The following is a 25,361-nucleotide window of genomic DNA, read 5'->3' as shown; positions in this document are numbered from 1 at the left end:
GCATGTTTCTCAACAGAATGTACAGAAAACAACTCAAATATATTAGCATCTGTTTTTTCAGTATGAAGGTAGAGAATATGATGATTTTGAAGGATATTCATACTCAGTTACATTACTCTATTGCTACTACTGTGTTCATTATTTTAATAGCTAATGCTAGGAGGATTCTTCTGCTTGTGAAGAGCAAGTAGGACTATCTTAGTCATCTTCAATAGTCCATTTAACTTTCTATCACATATTTTCTAAGTTCCTCTGTCTTCATAGTGTTTCATTTCACAGTTAAACAATTTGTGAAGGATACAAAAGGTTATTTATTTTACCAGTTCAATCAAGTTTGTTTTCTATCATATTTTTTTTAAAAATGAAGTTTGTTTTCAGGATCACTGACGTTTCAGATTTGTTTGTTGATACTGTTATCACTCAGAAACTTGTTTTTCAATGCAAATAAAACTAGTCATCTAGTCAAAGCTTTCAGCAGTTAATATTGTATAAACAAGGAAGATCTAATTATTGAGTAAGGTCTTAAGAAAAAAGAGTCACAAATTTATTTTTTATTTAATCATGGTAATAAAATTAAAAATATGCAAAATGATTTACAATATAAACTACAGAAAAAGGACAAAATTAATCAAATATCTTTTCTAAGTTAGCAAAGGAACTCTGCCACCTCAATCAAATTCAATTTCTTCACGTTAGGCATGAAAACAGTGAGAGGTTCTCTTGGAGCTTATACATAAAATGGGTGTGTGTGGGTGTGGGTGGTGTGTGTGGCATGTGTGTGTGTGTTTATTGTACTGTTATCCTTTTGGAGTCTTGGTAAAAACTCTGTTGGTATAAGTAGAAGTGTGCTCAGGTTAATGATATACCAAGTAATATATTTAAGAGGTTTAAGAATTAACATGTCAGTCACTCACCCTGCCAGGTTAAGCAGTTGGAAATCAATAAGTATTCCCATGTGCTTAAAGATAAACAGGAAAGGAATGTAATACCGTTAGTATACATACCAACAGAGGAACAAGATTTTAAAAAATATTTTATTCAACCTGATCAAGGAGGTATAATTATTTCTATATTGACTTTCACAACTCAGTGTATTCAGAAAGACAAACCAAGACATCCATTTTACCATATAAATACAATGCTGATAACTTCAGCTGGTAATATCGAGGTCATATATTATCTAATATAAATGCACTATTATCATTTTTCTTTTCAGCTATTATCGATATAATTGACAAACAAAATTGTAAGATATTTAAACTGTACATCGTGATGATTTCATATAATATACACTGTGAGTCTCTCTCATCAAGTTAATTAAAATATCCTTTACCTCACATATTTGACTTTTTCCTTTTTTCCTTTTTTTTTTGGCTAGAACATTTAAGTTCTACTCTCTTGGCAAATTTCAATTACACAATACAGTGTTATTAACTACAGTCACTATGTTATCCATTAGATCTTCGGTCTATATTTATCTTATACTTGAAAGTTTATATCTTTTTATCAACCCTACTTCTCCCATAACCTCATCATCCCTTTTCTTCATTAGGGACATACAAAATAAATTGTAAAAAGGGGCCCCAAATGAAGGCTTGAGAGAATCCCTGTTAGAAAGATAAATCTTTGGAAGTTAATGACTACAATAAATATTTATTAAGGACTGCTATATGCCAAGATTATTCTGAATGCTTTACAAATATGCCAATTGCTTCTCATGACAATCCTATGAGATTAGTACTCTTATTATCTCCATAGACAAAACCAAGATAAAGGTGGAATTTTATAAAACAGAGCTCACCAAAGAAATTATTCCTAACTTGATGTGATTAGAAAAGAAATTGTGGTTAGTCACTACAAGTCTTACCTAAAAACAAACAAAAAAAACAGATTTATAGAGATAGAGATGAATGGAGAGAGAGGAAAGAGGTGGCAGGAAGAAGAGGAGGAAGGAGGGAAAGCTATAAAAGAAAAAAGAATCTAACACTTTCCAAACACTTCTAAATACAAGGCATTTACAGCACTCATATAATCTTAACAACCTTAGTAAATAGGTCTTAACTGCATTTTACAGATGAGAACACTAAGATTCATAAAGGTTAAGTGACTGTCCTAAAATTTCTAACTCAAATCTTTGTGTCTCTAAAGTCTACGCTTTTTTCAATAAGCCATGCTGCCAACATAATTAAAATTAAGGCAGGGATAGGGTGAAGGGAAAAGACAAAATTAATAAAGAATGTGAAATTAGAAAAAGATATCAACCAGCTTAGAGCAGTTTATGGATAAGACATGGCACTGTTGCCACAGAGCCATGCTGCTTTTAATTTAGAATGCAGGGCTACAAAGAGCCAGAATGGCTACTTACTTTAAGAATCAGTGACCTTGATCCCAAAAAAGAAAAAGCTAAAGAAGTTCATCACCACCAAACCAGTATTACAGGAATTATTAAAGGGACTTCTTTAAGAAGTAGAAAAAGAAAAAAGGATCAAAAACATAAATAATAAAATGGCAATAACTACTTATCTATCAACAATTACTTCACATGTAAATGGCTTTACTGTTCCAGTCAAAAGATAGGGTGGTGGTCTACAGCCACCCTGAACACGCTCAATCTCATCTGATCTCAGAAGCTAAGCAGGGTTGGGCCTGGTTAGTACTTGGATGGGAGACCACCTAGGAATACTGGGTGCTATAGGCTTTAAAAAAAAAAAGATAGGGTGGCTAAATGGTTAAGAAAACAAGACCCTTACATATGCCTGCAAGAGACTCACTTAGATGGAAAGACACACAGAGACTGAAAGTAAAGAGATGGAAAAAGATATTTCATGAAAATGGAAAAAAAAGAAAACTGGAGTAGCAATACTTATACCAGACAAAAATAGATATTTAAACAAAGGCAATAACAAGAGACAAAGAAAGACACAGTAATACCACTTCTAGGTACTTATCGGAAGAAACCCAAAACACTACTTCAAAGGGACATGTTGTTCATCTATATTTTCATCGCAGCATTATATACAATAGCCAAGATATGGAAGCAATCTGGGTGCCCATCAATGGTTGAATGGATAAAGAAGAGGTGGTACATATATACAATGGGATATTACTCATCTATAAAAAAGAATGAGATCTTAACATCTGCAACAACATGGATGGACCCCTACAGGGTATTGTGCTGAGTGGAGTAAGTGAGACAAAGACAAGTGCCATATGATTTCATTTACATGTGAATTGAAAGAACAAAATAAACAAACAGACAAAATAGAAACAAACTCATAGATACAGAGAGCATTTTTATGGTTGCCAGATGTAGAGGGGTTGGGGAAATGGGTGAAAAAGGGGAAGAGATTTAGAAGTACAAATTGGTAATCACAATTTGTAAAGTATAGCATAGGGAATATAGTCGATAATATTGTAACAACTATGTATGGTGTCAGATGGATACTAGATTTATTAGGGTGATCACTTCACAAGTTATATAAATGTCTAATCACCATGAAGTACACCTGAAATTAATATAATATTGTGAGTCAACCGTAATTGAAAAAAATATTTTAAAAAATAAATAAAAGTATAGCAGAGACAAAAAATAAAAAAAATCAGTGCCTTTTACCTTTTCATATATTTGTCTTCTCTTCTATCTCATCTCATTGTCAGTGAAGGTGCTACGAGAAAAAGCAATGGCCAGCTCACCTAGATGGGCCAGTCTCAAACTGAGCAATTGCAGAGTGTGTACCAGTGGCCTCGCCTAGCCCAATACACAAACTATGGGCTGCTTTATCAAAATTGAGATGTCAATCCATCACTGTGCATATATTGTATGGCCACAGCAGGACCATTTTCATACTAATGCAAAGATAGACACAGTTCAGGAGTGACCAAAATTTTCCATTTCAAAATGACAATCAAGAGAACTATAGATGAGAACTCAAAGCTTCAAATTTGTTGGCAAACTCAATATATCAGATTTGACCAAAGTGTCATAGGGACAAGCTGAGAATCTTTTTCAGCAACTGATATTAATAAACAAATATCAATTTATTTCGTTTATTAACATTAATGTATTTTAAGCCATATTGGTCAAATTCATCAGCTCCTCAGTGGATTTTATGTCAATCCCATAATAAAACCACACCTTCTTGATCTCGGGTGAAATCTATCTCAAAACATACTGAGGTCTCCAAGCTAGCATGGGCTGAGGGAGAAAACTGGACAACAAGCCTGGTCAGAGACCTGGATGATGTGGAAATGAAGTAAGGTCCAGAAGTGACCAGACTCAATCAGTGCCAGCACATGTGTACAAGTGAATTCAATCTGGTGGCACTTTCCAGTTCTGAGTGGCTCACATGGGTTGAAGGAGACAGCAGTTGGGAAAAAGTGGACAAGTTTCCCCCTCCACAAATAGGGGCTTTCAATAATTTCACTTACTCTAATGGATTTGTCTTCAAGATATAGGGAAAGAAATATATATCAGGAAACCAAGACAGAGGCCAAGTCTGGACAAATAAAATAAGAAGTTACAGGAAAAGCTATGACCCTAAAAACGTAGGCATATAAATTTGGAGCAGCAAAACAAATTTCAGAATAATGGCCTAGTGGGGCAAACAACACTTCTCTGATTTACTAGTGACTTTATTTAGGAATGACCCAGAAACCCAGAAATACTAAGCAGAGGAAAATAATAGTAATAAAATGATAGTAGCAACTACTCTTTACAAACCATTTATTAAGTAACAGTATAATAAGAGTTTTATATACATTATCTTATTTATTACAACAAACATAATAAGGCAGGTTTTATTTTCTCTTATGGAGACCCCTGTATCTTTGAATATAAAAATATTTTCATTTCATAATCATCAAATAAAGGGGATGAAAATTCTGGAACATGATGAGAGATTCTTTTTGCCAGTGTTAACTAATTTGTACTGATTCATCTTCCCTAATATTCAGCTGTTGGCTTTAGAATATCAGTATTTGTTATGATTGTAAAGGTTACATTAAAAAGCAGAAAAGCTAAAAAGTCCATCCAGGGATCAAACTCATAATCATGTCCTTATTAGCATTACACTGAAATCAACTGGAATTACACTCAATAACACATAATTTCTTTATGTCTATTTTTAAACAGAATGAGGTGGAATCCTAATATTGAAACATTAAATGAGACCACAAAATTGATGTCAAAACATGCTCAAATTTAAAAGTGCAAAATCATCAAGTCTTTAAGTTATTTTATGTTGAGAGCTGCAGTCATAGAACACCGGAACAAGATAAATGAAAAATTATGACAAGTTATACCAAGTTAATACAAAATTAAGAAACGAAGATAACTAAAACTCTATAACTTAGACAAGAATCGAATCTGCTACAAAAGTAATAGAAGGTACAATTACACTTATGTAACAAAATAGATAAGAACATAATCAAGGACAGAGAATTTGTTGCCAACTTAAGGCCAAGTTGGCAAACTAAAATTCAAAAGCATCATATTATATTGCCTAAATAGAGACTTGAAAATGTCATACACATTACATTTGGATTAAGGAACCTTAAATGACAGGCCAAATAATGAGGAATGAAATCTGTAATCTCAACTTTAATCAGTAGTTGACAACTCCCATTTTAGGGTAGAACAGATGCAGACTAAGTGATCAACAGGCCACTCAAACATAAGTGTTTTGTGGTGAACTGAGGTGAACACAAAAAAAATAAACACCTTAGAAATGCATCAACTATGGCATGGTTATGGACCTATGTTTGGTTTACCATCAGTAGCTTAGAATATTGTGTTGAGCAAATGTCCGTATTATCTTAATATATTATACCTTGCTATAACTATGGCTGAAAAGATAAAATTACATATCAATATATCTTTTTCTGAAAAGCATCCTCAGTACTATAACATTTAATCATATATTATGGGTGAACAGTACTATCCTGCCCCTCAACAACTAGTGATCGACATACCACATCATAAAAATTAACTACAGCCTGACTCTCCTGCTTGTTGAGAGAAAAAATATATCTTATGTAGAAACTTCCTGCTTGTTGAGAGAAAAAAATGTATCTTATGTAGAAACTTCAGTTCCAGGAAAAAGTCATTTGTAAGGTCTGTGCTCATCAGTGGAAATGAAAACGTTGCCGAGAACCATAAGACAGCACAACTCTTAGAAAAATGAAATTAATGTTGTTATTAGACAATAAAGACTTGTCAATTAAGTTATATGAAATTTAATATATATTGTATTGAACTATTAAAATAAAGTAGATGATGTATAATATTTAGCATGTTACTCAAAATATCCTGTTTTAATATAAAGATGTGGAAAAATTTGTATGCTACACTCTAAAGTGGTAAATGTTAGGCTATAAAAGTATATACAATTATAACAATTTTAAAAAATGTAGGTACACATATGAAAACAGACTAAAAATATATAATCATATATACCAAAATGCTAATAGTAATTATATAAGGGTGGCAAACTCTGATTATTTTTCCCATCTTTTCTCAGATACTTTTTCTAATGTGATTACATTATTTCAATAATATAAAAAAATCAAATAAAAATAACTTACAAAATTAAAAGCTGGTTTTGAGATGATCAGACTTGGCTTAAAAGATCTATTTCCTGCTTCTAAGTACCAATCTTCTTTTAAAGTGCTTTCAGCTAAGTCTTCACATAGCTCTATCAATGAATACTGCAGGTACACTGCCCCATCAACTCTGGGTGCCAAAAAAAACTTTTACAAAAAATGTAAATTTATTTTTTAAATCCTGTTATTATTATTTTTGGTCTTTTTATTCAATTTACTCCTTACAGCTCTCCTTAATCTACAGCCTGGTTTAGTGTGTTATCTCCAAAGTTGATGAGAGGAGGCAAGGAAATCATTAGCAATATTTTAAAAAATCTGGTGCAAACCAATTCAGAAGGAAACTTCACATTTTTACTAACCAATTTAATCACAATCTCTTACCAGAGGTTAAACAACTAGTGGAAAATACAACTCAGTACTTACTCTTGATCTCGCAAAGTACATGGCATTTACTTTACAAAACACAGAAAACCATACCAACTGAAAGTTTTCATGGAAAAAGAAAGATAGGAATAAAAATAGTGGATTTTACCACACTATAGAAAAAGGAATTTGGTAAGGTAGAGCAGGATGGTATGTGATTTACATAACAAAAAAAGTAGAAGACTATGAAAGGTAAAGTTTTTGGAAGTATTTATACATATTTTTGTTTCATTTATAGTGGTACAAGTAAAAGATTCAAAAAGCAAAAATCAGATACAAATATCTATAATAAGCACTTTAAAATTCAAGTTATAGGTTACACATTAGAGAATGACTAATCCAACTGCTAGAGTTTGGAGTATAACTAATGTGCCTGTTATTGGTTACATCAAACTCATCTCTAATAATATTGCCTATGTTCGTGTAAAAATCGTTTCCCAATGTTTTCATATGGTTGTCTCTTTTAATCCTTTCCTGAATCCACTGAGGTAAGGGGATAAATCCTACTCAAAGCCAAGTTTATCATTGGTAAGAGTCCAGACCAAAACACTATTCTAACTATCCAATGTTCACCTATTATATCGCTCACTTCCAATTGCTTTAATGACTACAACTTCTGTGATACCAGTACACAGTGGACATTCGATAATTATGTAATAAATAATTTTTCATCTAAACATATAAATAAGATTAGAAGGAATATAAATGAAGGTAGAGATGCTCTGTGCCTCGTTAGTATGTGATTGACATACACATTCTAATAATTAACTATAGCTTGGTCCTCTCCAAGGTTTCTTGTTCCTGCTTGCTGAAAGAAACAGTCTTTTATTTAGGACAGTTCCAAAATGACTATGTAGCTGTGTCAAAGAACATGAATATCTACTCTGAAAAAAATAAAAATCATCATATTTAGAGAGGTGTCATGCCTAAGTGACAGACACACCTTCCCAAAGTTGAGAATAATTCCAAATCCACTTTCAAAAACTAAGAGATTCAAAGAGAAAGGAAGAAACCTTAAGCTGTCCTTGATTTAGCTCCCACGTGTGTTCATGATGCCCACTCTCCAAAACCAAGTTTGAACAATTTTCTTGGTTTCTTGCTCTTACTCAAGAAGTGGATGGAGGCAGTCAATTGACCTTGGGGTTAAATCCTGAATGACCTTCCTTTAAATCTAGATTTGTAGGTATCTGCTTATTTCAATTCAATAACCCCAACGTCCTTCAAATATTCTATTGTAATAATGCTGTCAATATACTAGCACCTTCTTTAAAAAAAAAAAAAAAAAAGCATTAAATATTCTCTGAGTCTGGGGAACATTTCAAGCCAAACGGTGAAAATCACACATTGTGTATATCTCTCCAACTGGGATTTTAGAGGGAGACAGAAAAGAATCATGTAAAGCAGTAGTCCTCAACCTTTTTTGTCACCAGGGACCGGTGCTCCTATGCGGATATAACGCCTAATGATCTGAGGTGGAGCTGAAGTGGTGATGTTAGTGCTAGAGAGCCACTGCAAATACAGATGAAGTTTCACTTGCTGGCCTGCCACTCACCTCCTGCTGTGCAGCCCGGTTTCTAAGAGGCCACAGACCCATACTGGTCCGTGGCTTGGGGGTTGGGGACCCTGATATAAAGAATGTTGATAACCCCAAAAGGCAGAAATTTCTCTGCATGGGAACAGTCTAGAAAGGTTTTGTGTAGAGGTGGGATTTAGGATCCTTTTTTGATGATGGGCCTCTATTATGCTCAAACCGTGTTGTATTCTTTATTTACTTCTAAAATAAGAATGAGAAGAACTGAGATGTCATTTAAAAGTTGAGAAATCACCTATCTAGTAAAGTAATAAACCACTCAGATTTCTACTTCCATCTCCAATTCCAGATCCCAATAAATGCAACTCACCCCATCCCATCTGATCCCGCCCGACCTCTACTTCAGTCTGACCCTCCAGTCATCTCCTTTGTAGTGATGCCGCCATTATTACTGAAATATGGTATAATCCTCCCATTCTATAGGAGCAAGAAAAAGAGTTACAAGAACCAAGGTGAGCAGAGGAGAAGGCCACGCGTGCTAGGCCTAGCATTCACAAAATCCTCCTATTTACATGTTTAACATTCTTTCAGAATTAAACCATACACACGTTGTTCTTTTGTAGTTGCTATTAAAGCATTAATATGTTACATGTAAATGCTGAAAATTGTCTATTATTTTTATAAGCCAGTTCTGGCCTTTATTCACATTTGAATATACCAGAAACCTCAAAATATAGACCTCAATTTCTAGTCCAGGTGTCTCTCTCTTTCTACCTCTGAGAAGTACTTTTTAGAATCACTGGTCTAGTTTCTAGAATTGAGGGAATCATAAAGCCAAAATAATGGGCACTGAGAGTGGGGAAACTCATCTAAATGTCAAATTAAACTTTTATAAGGAGTGCTTAAGGGATTAACTCTGTAGTTTTTAAAATTTATTTTATTTCTGGGATGTCTGCCAGCAAAACATAAAGTCCTAGAAAATCCACAGCACAAAGAACATTTGAGCTGCTAGTTTTGAGTCCTTAAGCAATTCTCTCAACTTTTCTAGGCCTCTACTAACTCAACTGTTTTTTAAAAAGGGTTTCAACCAGCTAGTCCCTTCAAGATCCCTTTCAAATTTTAAAATCTATTTTGTCAATAATTACAGAAATACTAAAAATTATGTCCAATATATAAAATGTCTAATAATTTCAAAAAACAAGGACAAAGGAACCTCAAATATAATTCTTAAATATTCAGAAAGACCTGATAATAATTGTAAGGTGTCATAAAAACTGCCCCTTTGGCTTGGTTGTCATTTGCTTCAAATAAAGCCTGAGCCACAGGAAAACTATTTTAACACTCTGAGAAGATTAAATAGTTAATCCACTGGAAAACCAAGTTGAAAAACGGAATCTACAAATCCACTTTCCAGAGAGAAGCATTGAAAATAACAAATCCATTCGTTTTATTTTGAATAAAAGTATTCTAATGATACACTGCCTACAAATACTTTGTATTATTTGGTATGCATTTTCATTGACGTGTTTTTCTTCCTGATTTGAAACTCAGATAAAGCTCATGTCTAATGTTGACAGAAAACAACCATTTTTAAGTCAGAGTCACATAGGTGAGTTGTAACTTGTCTTGAAGGAAAACATCCATAATATGAAAATTCCAAGTTTACTTCTTTGAGGAGAAATGAATGAGAACTGAAAAATTGGGCAGATTATGGAATTAACTGCCAAGATAATTTCTGCTTTCATTGGTTCACTAAACTGGAATTTCTAGTGCATCATTCACTACCCCATAATCATGCATCAAAATATTAACTAATTAGCAGGTAAGATGGTAAGAGCTCAAGGGGTAGGAATAATTAGATACAAAACCTGAACTTCCATGGAGTTCTAAATAACAAACAGGTCTACCAAACTTTATGAACTTAATAAACCTGAACAAAATATATCAATTCATATTTAATAAATAAAATAATTTCATTAGCATTCAACTCAAATAATTTGCTCGTTTTTAGTCTCCTCTCTTTTTTTCCCTTACTTCCTGATCCAAATATAAAGACATACAAGTAGGGCATGTATGTTAATATCAAGTAGGACATGATATAAATTAGGCCCTTCTAATGCATAGGCTTCGGAGTTCCATTTTGGTATGAAATATGTTTGGAAACAACACAGTTTTCATTTTTTAAATCACTGTTCTTGAGGAATGCATGAACTAAAAAAAAAATACTGTTGAAAAAATAAGGTAGAAATAAAAATTAAACTGCAACAATTGTCTTTCATGTCTAGTTTGTGCTGTCGACTATATTTTGTGTTAGTTCCAGCATAGTTTGTGCATTTGAAGAGGCTCATATTGCAAGGTCTAAGCTCTATGAAAGAAGAGACCATGTCTGTCATGTGTATTGTGTATCTTCTGCGGTAAGAAAGCATCCAGCACATAGTAGGCACTTAATAAATATTTGTTCCCTGAAGGAAGAAATAAACAAATGACCAAACACCAAATAATCATCTATTTCTATAAAGTAAATATTTCTAAGAGCCTTGTTTATCTACCTCTACATTTTCTAAAGATTAAATTGCTTCGAATAATTTATCTCATATTATATTTGTGTTGCAGCTTAAAGATCCTTATTGCATTGAAATTAGTACAGAAAATGTTTTTAAAACACAGGCAAATATGTTTAAGAACTCAGAAATAGATTTCAGAAACCTGAGTTTGAGTTCCAATTCTGGTACTTGGTGGCTGAGAAACCTTGAAAAGTACACATAGTATCCTTGAGACTCATTTTTTCATTTGTGTAATAGGGATAATATCTGTTCAGCTTACCTCATAGGGTCTTAATGTAGATTAAATAAAGTACCGTACATTTGTATTATAACCAGAATAAAACAAAGAGACCACAAAAGCCTAAATGTTCTCTCTTCAGAAACAAGAGTACTCAAAGTAAACGTTGGAAAATTCAAGTTTGAAATGGTAAAATAGCTCTTTTCTGTCAATATAAAGGCACCATTTGTGTCAACAGTTTGACTAACAACAAAAAACATCACCTATTTAATAGACCAAGTTATGGAAAGTTTTTACAATCCTTAATACCTTTACATTGCCACCTCAGCATGAGGAAGAAGAAAAGTTCAGGGAGGTCACATGGCAAATCAGTGCCAGTAATAGACCTAAAACAGAGCTTTTGACTGTCCATTCAACCCTTAAGCCTGCTAAGCAATGCTACTTCTTAAAAGTGCTGCAGTAAGGGGAAAACACAGCAAATTAGACAACATTACACACTAATCCAAACTGTCAAGGATATGTACTGTTCTCTGCCAACACCAAGCAAAGAAATCTTAGCTTACAACCACACAGACAATGACATAAAAACACAATGGTCCTTTCTGTATTTCCATTTTTGTCTAGCTCTTGACATATTTAGCAAGCTAAACTTCTTGAAAAAGAAAAAAAGTTTTAAATGTTACGTGGGAATTACGACAGGGAAAGGAAAAGGACACATTTCATAATGTCTTAGATTTAGAATCAGTTACCATGTGGAGTCCATAACCAGTAACTTTCTACATCTATGCACCCGGAGCAGGGAAAAATGTTGCTGTTAAATCAAATTTTACATGTACATATGTGTTTGTGTATATATATACAACCACTCGAAAACAGACAACTGATATTTTGGTATTTTCTTGATCTACACATGAGGTCAGTCTATGATGGGGTGGCTGGGAAGAGTTTTATTCTATACTTCCTTCTCATCTTTTTTAATTTATAGAACAGCACTATCTATTTTTAAATTTTTGGTAGCCACGTTTTTAAAAAGGAAAATTAAATAGATAAAATTAATCTTAATAAAATTTTATTTAACTCAATATATCAAATATTGTCATTTTAACATGTAATCAGCACAAACATTATTGACATACTTACATTCTTTTTTCTTACGAAGTTTTTGAAATCCAATATATATTTCGCTTAAAACACATGTCAATTGGGACACTGTTCATCAGAAATACTTTATCTGTATTTAGATTTCATAAACTTTACAGTTAAAAAGTAGATCCACATAACTAAGTTGTTCCAAGCATACTTAAAAGTTTTCCAAAAACTAAATCAAGGATGAGTTTTTTAATTTAAAATTAAATTAATTAAGGTTAGATAAAATTTAAAATTTAGTTCCTCAGTAGCATTAATCAATACATAATTCAAGTGCTCAACAGCAACATGGCGTCAGGCAATGCAGCTGTGATCTGAATCTATATCTACCACAATGAAAGATACCCTGCAGAACCCCTAAGATCTACTCCCTCAAAAGGCATTTTTGGAAAACGAATAAAAAATATTCTCCCTAAATGAGAAACTTTCTGTTTAACTTCTTTTCCCCAAAGCTTTATTTGACACATGCACTTATTTTGAAAAGCCTAAATAGAGTCATCAGCTTTAACATACTAATAACATACTAAGTCTCTATATCTAATAAAACGCAAGAACCTCTAGGATGCTTTGTACATTTATACAAGTAGAGTCAACTCTCTATTATTACCTGTTATTACATTATTTATCAAAGGGGGAAAGCTGGTCAAATGCTCTGCTGCTTTGTGTCTATGTGTTGATTTATTTACCCTGCTGATGTAGCCTATCACAAACTGAAGGGTAGAACCAGAGGACACTGGAAAGATTAAAGACTCTGAGGAAACATTTTAGCTCTAAGTTCAGGTTCTCTCTTTCTGAGCTCTACATTTTCTAGCAAAATCTAGGCATGAATAACCAGTCAAAACCATTCATTTGTAACTAAACTAGCACAGAACCAGGTCGAGGCAAATGACCTTACGCTAAGTAAAGCTTTGCAAAGCACGTTCTAGCCTCTCTCCTATGTAGGTTTAATGATTAAGAATTTGGGCTATAGAGTCAAGCTGTCTGGGTTGGAACTGTTGTTCTGCCATTTGCTACCAGTTTATCTTTGGGCAGGTTACTTAATCTTTCTATTTCATCTGTAAAATGGCCATAATAATAACAGGACCCAAGTCAAAGAATGTTACAAGGAAGAAATGAGATTTCGCAAGACAGAAAACATCTTAACACAAAGCACAGACTCTGGCACATGGTATGTGTCTAACAATTATTCCTATTTTTAACTCAGACAAAGATGGGGATATATGTTCAATAAGTATTTTTCATGAATGAAAATATATGTCCAAGCACTTTATAAGTACCAAAGTGCCATATAAGCTATTTTTATCCTATGTAAAATAAGTTTAGGGAGTGAATCTATTCAACATATGTAATAAAAAAAAATAGATCTTCAAAATGTGACTAAGTTCTGGGAAACTTTTATAAAGCCTTTCCCCAACAATCACACTCACACTTACTCACTTAAAAAGCGCTAACATGTATATCAAAACCAAATATGTTATTTATCTATCAATGTCATTTTAAGGAGAGCCATGGCTCTGCTCTCTTCCATTACAAGCAGCATCAGATTTAATAGCATGGCCAATTAACTGCTCTATGATGGGATAGAAAATTCACAGATAAAAATCTTAAATCTCTAAAAATTGGTTCTCTCAATGCTGAATTTTATGTTTCCATTAATATTTTATGCTCCTGTGTAAAAAAACTGCCTCTTACTGCATTTCCTGTCTTTTTTCCTTCCCCTTTCTCCGCCATGGTAACATCATCAATAAGTATTAAAAGGCCAGAAGAGACATAGTACCAGTAAATAGGAGAAACAAATTAATCTAACAATTGTATAAGTAGCCCTAGAATAACCAGGAAGGACAAATTAAAACTTCTAAAGCTTTATAACAGGTGATTCTAAACAGTCATAAAACTGTCACCTCCATGGGTGGTCATTTCCTGGTCTGTAAAGGAAATGAAAAAATATCTTTAAAATTAATTATATTCCTTAAATTGATTAAAGATACAAAGTATATCTAAAACTGTCATTTCTATCCTAACCAAGATCTGTCACTATTATAACTATAGAAATGCTGACACGATAGGATTTTCAAAAAAAACTTTCCAGAAAGACCACAAGAGCAGAGGATTTTTAAAAATAATTTCTAGGAATACAGATTATTTTTATAACCCTTAAAGTATTCATAAAGAGAAGCGAATTCACAGTTGTAGACTATCCACTCTGTAAAAGCAACGCATTTATTCTACCATGAATGCTTCATTACTGTTTCAGTGATGATGTTGCAATTTTCCATGAGCAACTGTCAGAGCTTTGCTTCTTGACATGTATCAAAACAGTCTAAATTACATTCAATACTCGTGTATATGTCATTGACCAAAATTAAATTTTGATGTATCCAGTATTTCCAAACTCACACCCAGGCACGTATGATTTTATATTGTATCCACCCTTGCTTAACCTCAGGATGTTTCGCCCAGTCACGCATTTAACCCTTCCACATACTGAAGAGTTTTCTTCTTTCTACGGACCTATCACCAGTGAATTTTATCTTAAATATAATTCCCATTCCAACGCCTAAGAGGCCGGATGTGTTATCTATACCCACGTCCTTGTGCTATCCACTCCGCAGTGATGCTTAACGAGACTTCCATTTGCACAGACATCTAGAACCTGCGGATGGAAACGCTGTCAGTCTGATGCTTTGTCTCCTGCCTCAGAAGGCCGGGGTTGCATGTACACGTATGACAGACACTCAAAATAAAACGCACTACAACCCAGCAGAGAGGCAGCTCCTCCAGGCTAAACCGGACAGGAGATCGTCCAAGGCAGTCAAAGCTGAGGCGATTGTTCCCGGGTGCCGGACCCAGAGGGAGCGGGCGGCGACGGCTTTCATCCCAGAGGGGTCAGGGCGCCCTGGGTACCTGGCGCCGCGTAGCCGCCGGCCACCTGCAAACGCGGTCGGCGCGAGGACGGCGGGGGTCTCCCCGGCAGCGTCCGGCCGCGCGCGCCAGGCTGGTGGGGACCCGCTGACTCAGTTTCCACAGCCACTAGCCCCCCGCCAGGCAGTCCCTCGGGTCTCCGCACCGCGGAGGCCGGTGCCCGGGACCAGAGCAGGTCCTCGCCGCGCCCTCAGCCCGCAGCCCGCCCGCTGCCGCTGCGTCCGTCCTCACCTGACAGCCACCCGCACGGAGCTCTCGTCCGGGGCGCCCCACATGCTGGCAGCGGGCGACAGCCGGGCCCCTGGGCTACTGCACCGCGGAACTGAGGCGCCGCCGGGTCTGCGGGCTCCGGCACAGGAGACTGGAGCGGCAGGGGTCGGCCGGCTCACCTCCGCCGCGCTCCAGCCATGTTGGGCGACTGAATGGAAAGGTGGCGGCGACGCAGAGCAGGAGGAGGAGGAGGTGATTCACGGCTGGCGGGCGTCCGCCCCTTCTCCCCCGCTCACCCCCCACACGATCTGGGGCGGGGACAAGGCGCGCTTGAATGGCGAGCGCGGCGGCGGAGGAGCTAGCAGGCCGCCGGCGGCCTCCAGACGGCGGGGTGAGTGCGCCCTGCCCCCTCCGCTGGGAACGCGGCCTGCCAGCCGCCGGGCCGAAGGCTCCACGCCCGCCGGGCGCTCGGGGCTGCTGGCCCCGCACTGCGTCAGCGCCGGCCGCCCAGCCGGGCCCCACCGCGCCCTCCCCGCGGCCGGCGGCCCGCCCTGCCCCCGGCAGGGCACTGCCTGGCGCTGCTGGGCTGGGAGGCGCGCGGGGGAGGGATGCCGGCCGCAGGCTGCCCACGTCCGAGGGCGATGAGGCGATGAGCCCGCGCTCCCTTCCAGGCTCTTCGGGGAAAATGCAGCAGCGAATGCTCGCCCTATTGCCTGTTTTTTTCTTTCTTTCTTTCTTTTTTTTCCTAAAATCAAAGCTTGATTCACCAGCGCTGCGCCAGGAGTCAGCCAGCTGCTGTTCTCGTTCAGCTTTGTTTCCACCCTTAGCCTTATTGTCCTTTCTCCAGCTTGGACTTTGCCCCCTTCCCCAGCCCCCCGCTGAACGCCCTCCCTCCCAGCAGTCAGTCATTCGTGCTAAACTAGATCCCAGCCCTGGCCACTGTCTCTGGGCAGCTGGGCTGTTCAGCAGTCCATCGCCCATTTACCAGCTCCCGTGGGATATGGAAATGATTTGCTCTTGAGACTATTGAATGCGTTTCTGTTAAAGCATTTGTACACTGATAAATGAACTGCACCCTGGTACTGCCAAGTGTTCCCAGAACTGAATATCCACGAAGACCTGCTGTGTAGTAAATCCTTCCAAATTGACTTTTTTTCCCTTTTGGCCTTCAAATAGCACCTCCCAAACTCGGAATTCTATCATCATTGACCCATTGTGGTTTCTGCGTGTGACTATTGTGCTTCCACATGCCTTTAGATGGTTCTGTGGAAACAGCCTTTATTAGTTTTACCATTCGGTATCTTTTGTGGACTGCCCTATACAGTTCTCTAAATAAACATGTGGGTTCACACAACACAGTATGATAGATTAAATGGCACTATCCAAATAAAGGCACTGCCCCAAGTACCTACAGTCTAAAATTGCACCTCTAATCATCCTACTCAGCAGAGATGCAGCAGCATGGGTCAGAGGGGGCAGCGCACTTTGGGACAGACAAGAAGTGTTTAATGATTTTAAGTGAAGACCAGTGTGATTATATAATTACAGATAGGTTTAAACTTATTCTATCCTTTACATTTAATACCCCTTAACAGACACATAACTGGGGAGTACAAAGTGCAGAAATGGTGAGTATCCTTCTGTAGAACAAATTGGTTCCTTTTGGGAGAGCTTCCCCTCCCCTCAGTATTTATCTATCAACGAATCAGAGCACCATTTCCTCCTGCGCTGGTAGTCCCAATCTAGGTGAATCCAGACCGGCAGCCTTGCTCCTTGGAATGATAAAAGCTGCAAGGAAGGCAAGTAAGAGCTAAACAAATTTAGCAAGAAAACTAAAGAGAAATTTCAATAATTTAAGATTTTTTTTAACCCATTTCCCATTTGCCCTGAGAATACTTGCAGGCAGCACTTGCAGCTGCAGTGTTTACTCCAAGATAACTTGCAAATTACAGTCTTTACCTTACCTACAAATTTTGCCATGAAATATCTCGCTTTTATTATTATTTTTGCATCACGCTAATATATTGATAGTCTTTGGAAACAGATGACATCATTCTATTTGTAGCATTCTGTTTTAGTAGTGCTATTTCCATTTACAAAATATAGTAGTAATTCTCAATGGCTAAAAATGTCAAATCCTGGGAAACGTAGCATTCCTGCACATAATGTTAACATCGTTCGCGAACAGTTGTTAGGTGAAGATTCATTTGATGAATATGATTTACGTATACATTTCTGTTACATTAGGATTAGAGACAAGTTCTGTTTAGAAATAACTCCAAGAAAAGTTTTTATATTTTATTTTCACATTGAAAACCAGTCAGATTTGCTTCAGCCTCAAAGAGCGTGTTTACATAAAATTAAATTAACGCTAGCAGCGAGCTGCATTTTTTTTTTCCTAAATGGGAAATGAGTCAAAGAAATGATTATTTAAAATACTAGTACTAGTACATAAATGTCACCTTAGAAGCTATTACACACACAAATGCCACCAGGAGCCAGGTAGGTAACCTACATTAGTGGAGCAGGCAGAGTGAAAACTGTAACAGAATAGAGAACACAAGCCTCTTAAAAAGGCAGTGGCCAGCCTGAGCCCTGGACTGCTGGAATGCAGACCCAGTTCTGCCAAGCTTTTTGTTTGCTTAGATGTTTGTTACTTCTCAAGAGATAGAGAAAATCCAACCCTTATGTGAAAACTCCTTTGTTTTTTAAACATCAACAACTAATTCAGCACCATATTTACATACCATGAAACTAACCAAAATATGTCTCAGGCCAACTTCAGTCCCAAGCCGTCAGGCTGGAACTTCTGACCAAAACATTGGCAGTAGTAATAACTGTGTCTTTGAGTACACGTTGCACATAGGTTCAGGAAGAGGTAGTGTAAAAATTCAAATTCCCACTGATGTCTGAGTCAGTAATTTTCTCCCAAATTTCAAAATTTGTAAATTAATGATCTATTTTGTATTAATTCAGATTCCTTTATAACTGCTATAATCCCTTTCTTTATGGTTCATCTAATAATCATCTTAAATTGAAAGAAACTCCAGGGAAGAGCGCTTACCGCATGAGTGGTTTAAATCCTACCCCAATTATTCACTCAATAAATATTTAATAAGTGGCTGCTATATTTAAGTAAAACTGGACACTAGTGATATGAAGAAGATTAAGACTGTCAGTGTCTACAAGGTGCTTACAGTCTAGTTCAGGAAGAAAAAATTGAAAATCCATAATTGTGGTAATAAAAGTTGTGACGAGAATATGATGAATTCCTTCTGGAAGGATGAGGAATTCATGTATAGACTGCTCAGCATGGTCTCCCTCATTCCACGCTTGCCTCTACACTGCAGGAAACATGACCTTTTAAAACAGGTCGTTTATGTCATTCTCCTGCCTGAAATTTTCCAATGGCTACCTACAGAAATACTCTGGCCTCTCCAAGCTCTAAACTTATCTTTTGCCACTCCAAGTGAAACTCTTGTTAGAAAAGCAATTTAAAATGCTGTTAAAGATACTGATATATAAAGCTTTTTCCTTTCTTCTAAGCTCTCCTTCTCAACTTTTCACCATGTCTTTTATTTACCATTAAGTGTCATTTCTTATAAAGAAAAAATTAGAAATTTTAATTAACAGCATGATTTTACCATTCGTCTTTATATTGTGCAATTCCAGTTTTAAGTATTTTTTACTTAAATTTAAAATTCCACATTTAACTCATATGTGAAATTATCAAAATTATACAATTCCTATTGTGTAGTTCATACACACATGTGAATTTCATTCTTAACTGAACCATACAAACATTGCACAAAACTAACTAAACTGTTTTTATTTCACTTGACACAATGGCATTCTACTAACACTTGCTACCTTTGGCTTACAGATGAGTAAGGAAAAACTGAAAGGAAGAGGAACTACCTTTTCCTGTCTTTTCATATTCAGAGTCAATACTTGGCAGCTACTTTCTTACTGAGTCAGAAAGAATAAGATAGGGTTCTTTGGTCATTGTGCTTCTTAGAATGCCATTGCCTTCTTTATGCATTTGAAGCAAGTTCTGGTTTGAGGGAAGCATGGCCTGTCAAGGTGTCAGCATCCCTGCTTAGTCGATTGTAGACATAACACTTACCATTCGTAATCCCACACACCATGGGTCAATCAGAATTCTATGCTCACAGGGCATCAAGAAAACTATATGAGAATAGTATGACAAAGAAAGGAGAACATGCGTATGCTTACCATATGCTCTAGCATTTTATCAGAACTCCCTTAGAAAACACAGATAAAGTTATTAAGAATTTTGAGATATTAAACCAAGATAGCAGAGCAGAGCATTAAACCAAGAGTAAGTCCCCTGTGTGACTGCACCAACAACTCACTCACGGAGCCAGCACTGTACTCTCAGTTACTTGCTGTCACATCACTATTGTATTTCTTCCTAGCTCTGTCACTGGCTAATATTCTTTTATTTTTTGTTTATGGTTTGTCTGCATCCATTTGAATGTGAGTTCCAAGATAGCAGAGCTCTTTTTGTGTTTTATTCATTAATATATCTGTAGCTCCCACAACAGTATCAGACACATAGTATGGATCATTAAATGTTAGCTGAATGACTATGTGACTTTGGATAAGATATGAGACCTAGGTCTCAGTTCTTATATGTAAGTAATGTATTTTCTACCTTATAGAGTTATTTTGGAGATTGAAAGAGCTTTGCTTACCAAATGTTAACCACAGCACTAATTTACAATAAGCGCACAATAAAATTAACTTTTTATTATAAGTATCTTTGTAAGTACAAAGTGTTTTAAAAAACAGGTACTCATGCCATAGATGCACCTGTCTAAGGTACATTGGGAAAAAAGCTGCATTCTAGCACACTCTAAACAGGGAGCCAGAAAGATACTACAATGTGCATTAGAGCAATTATCCCACCAGTTTTTCCCTCTAGGCCATCTAACCTGTGTTTTTCTGTTCTCCACATTCTAATCAGTCATTAAAAGTTACTTGCCTCTTCCTTTTTGCTGCTAGCACAAAGATTAAAAGAAAGTTCTGATTACAACTCCATGAGCAAACAACTGCCTTTGAAAGAGCATGTCTAGACAAACATTTCAGAAATCTTTTTGAAAAAAAAAAAAAAATCGTTAGGAAACTAACCCTTAATAGCACAATCAGAAATATCAACTTTTCCTCAATGATTCTTTTTGTTTTATACATTTTCCAACTAATAACAATTGAAAGCATTGTTAGGGCTCTTCCATCATGCCAGTGTAATGTGCTAATATGCATTATCTCACTTAATTCTCTCAATGACTCTAGAAGGTGGATTCTATTATTATTGTTTGTTTTATATATGAGGAAACAGAATCCTTTCCAACAACTTCAATCTGTTAAAATTATTTCTGTATTTCAAGCCCAACTCAGAAATCAACTTCTTCGACCTTTTTCTGATCAGACGTGCAATTTTTCTTCTGTCAAATCTCCATTGGATTTCATTTATGTCTTTGTTATTGTTGTAATGATCACTTTTTAACTCCTCAACTATATCAAAAATTCCTAAAGGGCAGAATTTGTGAGAAAGTCAAGAGTACAGTCAATATTTATTTGTTAAATAAATCGGTGATTCCCAGAAGAAGGCATGCTATGCTTTGATTTCAGAACAAAACAAGTTTTCATTGCAGATAATCTGCTGCCCACTGGTTTTAGCCTCAGAGATACTGTTTCCAGACCCTAGTGTCTGTTAAAGGTGGCTTTCAAACTATCAGGAAGGAAACCAGAGCACCTCAAATTCTGTAAACCAGAAAATGTAAGCAAGTCTCTTATAATTCTGGAGATGGAAGATATTTTACAATTCTAGTCTACCCCTTTCATTTTACAGATAAGGAAACAGAGCTCCTAAGAGAACTGACCACCACCACTAGATATCCTCCCAACATACACATGCACACACACATATTACGTATACAGTAGATTAGTGGCAGAACTAAATTAATAAATTAATAATAAATAAAATCTAGGTAGCTCGACTCCCTGTATTGGGTTCTTTGTTCCGTTAATTTCACAAAACATTTTATTGTTTGGGCTTAGCAAATCTCAGCCTAAACTACATGTTTGCATATGAAGAATAAGTAACAGAAGGCAAGCTTAAATACTTACAGTAGTAGTTTACCTTATGACAAAAGCAGTTTGTTAACATCTTGTAGATTTATTTTTTACTGACTCAAAACATTATTAGAAAATCAAAATTTTAACTACATACACATTTCTTCACATTTTCTCATTTGTAATTATTTTGAATATTGGTGGGAGTTATTTCTAGGTGGAAAGTTAGAGTTTGAGGAATTTTCTATTTTCCTTCTTTATATCTTTTTATAGTCCTTAAATTTTTTAAAAATAACCTAAATCACTTTTACAAACACCGTGAAATTATTCTTCTAAGGAAAAAAAAAAGGCAATTAGCTCAACTTTAAGAATAAACAAATAAATGTTAAATTTTATTGTTCATACTTAATATCAGAGTTTGAAATCTAAAAAATATTTAAGGTCTTAGACCTGAGTACCAAATCTAAGGGAAATTCAAAGAATAAAGACCTTCTCTCCAGCACTTTGGACTTTTGTTGAATTTGCAGCATATGTATAAGTATTGCACACAGCTTGATTACCCGAAAGTACTGGCCCAGTTAATTGCATTCAGATGCAAATTATAGCTATTAAGTCATGTTGATCTTGAGCCAAAGGCTTAAGCCAAGTTCATAAGAGGAGTGTTTTTTTTCTAACTGTGCAGGACTGAACTTGATAAGCAGTCTGGTATAGTCATTCATTAGAACCTCATTCTTAGTGGGATGGGTTTTTTTGTTTTTCGGTTTTGTTTATTTGGCTGGGGCGGGGGGGCGGGAATAGTATAGAACTTAATCACCAAAAGATAATTTTATTAGTTATTTTTAATTGAGAACATTTCACCACTGACTTCTTTTTTTATTTATTCATCAATATCACCATTCTTTCTCCATATTTGTCAATTGAAGTTTTTGCCTTCATTTCCTCTTTTCTAACCTTTTTTTCTTGTTCTTCCACGTACATATTTTTCAAATTCTGATGGTTCTTGGTACCCTAAAACCAAAAGATTAATGAAGCTCTGGATTTTTCATTTTTATTCTATTTCAGAAAACCAATAGCAATTAAAAATGTGAAGTATAACTATAATTTATAATAATATGATAAATATTTCACTAACTTCTGCAATGAACATGTGCTTAGATTAACCTCCCCTTGGGAGAAGGGAGGGAAGGTACAGTAAAGGAGAGGATACAAAGCCCTAACATATAGATCCCTACATTTCCTTAAAGAAGTACCCATTTGGTAAAATCGGTGCTTTCAAGAGAAACACACAGGTTGTTATGAGACTCCCTTTTTAACCCAAATACCCCTCAAAATGACTATTTAAAGTACTTCTTTCCACTTCTGACTTAGACAACAAAGATAAAAACAGAGACAGGGACACAATAAGGTGTCAGTGTGCAGTAAATTAGCAACAAGACAATAGCAGCACCTAAGCACACTTTCTTATGCATATACCACAAAAAAGATGTGTTTTGAAACTACTGAGAAATAAGATACTTAGAGTCTTGAAAGTAGAGGAATTTAGATTAATAGAGTTTAGGAAAATATTTCAACTTTGTGAGTAAAAGAGTAATAAGAAAAAAGCAGTATTTAAAAATATGTAAAGTAAAATAAAAAATTGTAAAAGATTATAAATCTAATCCAAGTCTGTGAAATGAATTAGAGAGTCAGGCAATCAGATTGTACTAATTTAATTATAACATAGTAAGAACCTAAACTAGGCATCTTAAAGACTAAAGTGAAGATGGAGAAGCAGGACTTATAAATGAAAGATATTCCGATGGGAGAATTAACAGGATTTAGCAATATGGGAGGGGAATAATGGAGCATTCATGCATTAAACTTTCTGTCATTGAAAATGTTCAGGCAAAGGCTAGACAACCACTGGACGAAGACACCACCAAAAAAGATGCAAGCATCATCTGGAGAGAATAAAAAAGAGATGTGAACTAAGAGTTGCAAGGGGTTTTTCCAATAAAAGATTAAAAATGTATAAAGTGGTTTTAAAAAATATCCCTAATCCAGGTAATTGAGAGAGTGATGCTATTAGCTGAAACAAGCAAGTTGGGTAAAAGGAAGGGAGATCTCATTTAGTAGAAAACAGAGAAAGTGAACAGTAGAAGGAGAACTTGGGTTGAAAAAATGTGACAAAAATATGGGTAGGGACTGTCAAGGGGTGGGTAGAACAGGACCATCAAGGCACTGGAGAACCAAAGGTAATGAAGACAGAGGAAGAATCAATGTATCTATCAGATCGACACAGTTCATTGTAACCATAGAGAGTAGTTTTAACAAGATGGGTTGGGGGAAAGCTAGGTGTCCAGGGAACTCACAATTGATGGTAGGAAGACAAGGGGACAGTTTACTCCTTTGAGGCATTCATAATGAAGAAATAAAAGGGGTCAATCTAAATTTTATTTCCACATGTAAGTCATTAAATCAATTCAACAAGTGTTTTAGTGCCTAAATGATACCATATTTAAAGCTACTTTCATCAGCTTATCTCCATTCTACCTCTTGTTTCCTTAGCCAAACTCTACCCAACCTTGGAAGTGTTCTTAGACTCTTTTCTTTATGTCTTCATATTTGTTTAGATTAAGGACGCCTTTTATATGCTCACATTAAACAAGAGTATAATTAGGTTATTAATTTACTTTGAATTTATCTGCTTACAGATGTCTTCCCCAGTAGATAATAAGCTCTTTAAAAGTAAATACCATGTCTTATTCACTAATATTTACATTTCCAAACACAATATATATCATTTGATACTCAATAAATGTTCATGGATGACTAAAAATCTCTCTTCATTGTCCTCGAATTCCAATAAACCCTTTTTTCCTGAGATATTCTACTTTTAGACCACTAATTCAGGTTTTCCAGGCCTTCACTTCTCATTCTGTAAATTTTGAAACTTCCAAGTCTGGGTCCAAGGTCCTCTTCCCTTTCCTTTTTTACATTTTTTCTTAATGCTTAAATTTAATTATCTGGTGATTACCACTCATTCATGAAACCACTTATTCAATAACAATTTTTTGAGTGTCTACAATGTGCAAAATGCTGTTTTAGGCACTGAAGATACAGCAGAAGACAAAAAGGGCGAAAACTTTTGCCCTTATGGAGCTTGCATTTTTAGGAGAGAGAAAAACAATAAGCAATATAAATAAAATGTAATACATGTTTAATGATGATTAATGCTATTGATAAAGGAGTATACGGAATGCTTCAGTGGTAGGAATGTTTTATATTTTAAGAAAATAATCAGAAAGAGGCTCAATGAGAAGACAATATTGAAAAAGAGCTGAAAGAAGTGAAGGAATGAGCCATGGAGAAACTAGACAAATAGCATCTCTGGCAGAGGGAACAGTAAATCCAAAGACCTTCAGATGAAAACTCGTCTGATATTGTTTAAGGAATAACAAAGTGGCCAATATATCTGGAGCAAAATGAACCAGGAAGAAAATGGAGATGAAGTTAGAGAAGTGGAGGATGGGGATAATACGGGGAGGAAAAAGCCAGATCATCATCACATTGTCATACAAGTCTACTTTGTATGCCACTGAAATTCATGAGTAAAATAGAATGCCATTGGAGCATACTGAGCTAAATAATGACATAGCAGACTATGCCA

The 25,361-nt window shown here is 35.9% G+C and overlaps 1 protein-coding gene and 1 pseudogene across 12 annotated transcripts in view; one reads left to right on the top strand and one right to left on the bottom strand.

Annotated features, from left to right (window-relative positions):
- KIF21A (kinesin family member 21A) overlaps positions 1-16,092 on the bottom strand; it is a 137,476-nt gene extending 121,384 nt beyond the window's left edge. For 11 of the 12 annotated variants that reach the window (XM_039882308.1, XM_039882310.1, XM_039882314.1 and 8 more), the window contains exon 1: positions 15,635-15,830. In XM_039882308.1, the coding sequence (XP_039738242.1) occupies positions 15,635-15,678 (44 nt within the window). In that variant the 5' untranslated portion in view covers positions 15,679-15,830. Of the gene's footprint in view, positions 1-15,634 lie in introns of all 12 variants that reach the window. The other variant, XM_039882309.1, reaches the window with a different exon arrangement.
- On the top strand, positions 2,585-2,698 carry LOC120618740 (uncharacterized; annotated as a pseudogene).
- Positions 16,093-25,361: the final 9,269 nt, after the last annotated feature.

Source organism: Pteropus medius, unplaced genomic scaffold (genome assembly GCF_902729225.1).
Source record: "Pteropus medius unplaced genomic scaffold, Ma_sr-lr_union100, whole genome shotgun sequence".
In the NCBI taxonomy this organism is placed as follows: domain Eukaryota; kingdom Metazoa; phylum Chordata; class Mammalia; order Chiroptera; family Pteropodidae; genus Pteropus; species Pteropus medius.
The sequence above is the reverse complement of the archived record's forward strand: the minus strand, read 5'-3'. Positions and strand labels throughout refer to the sequence as shown.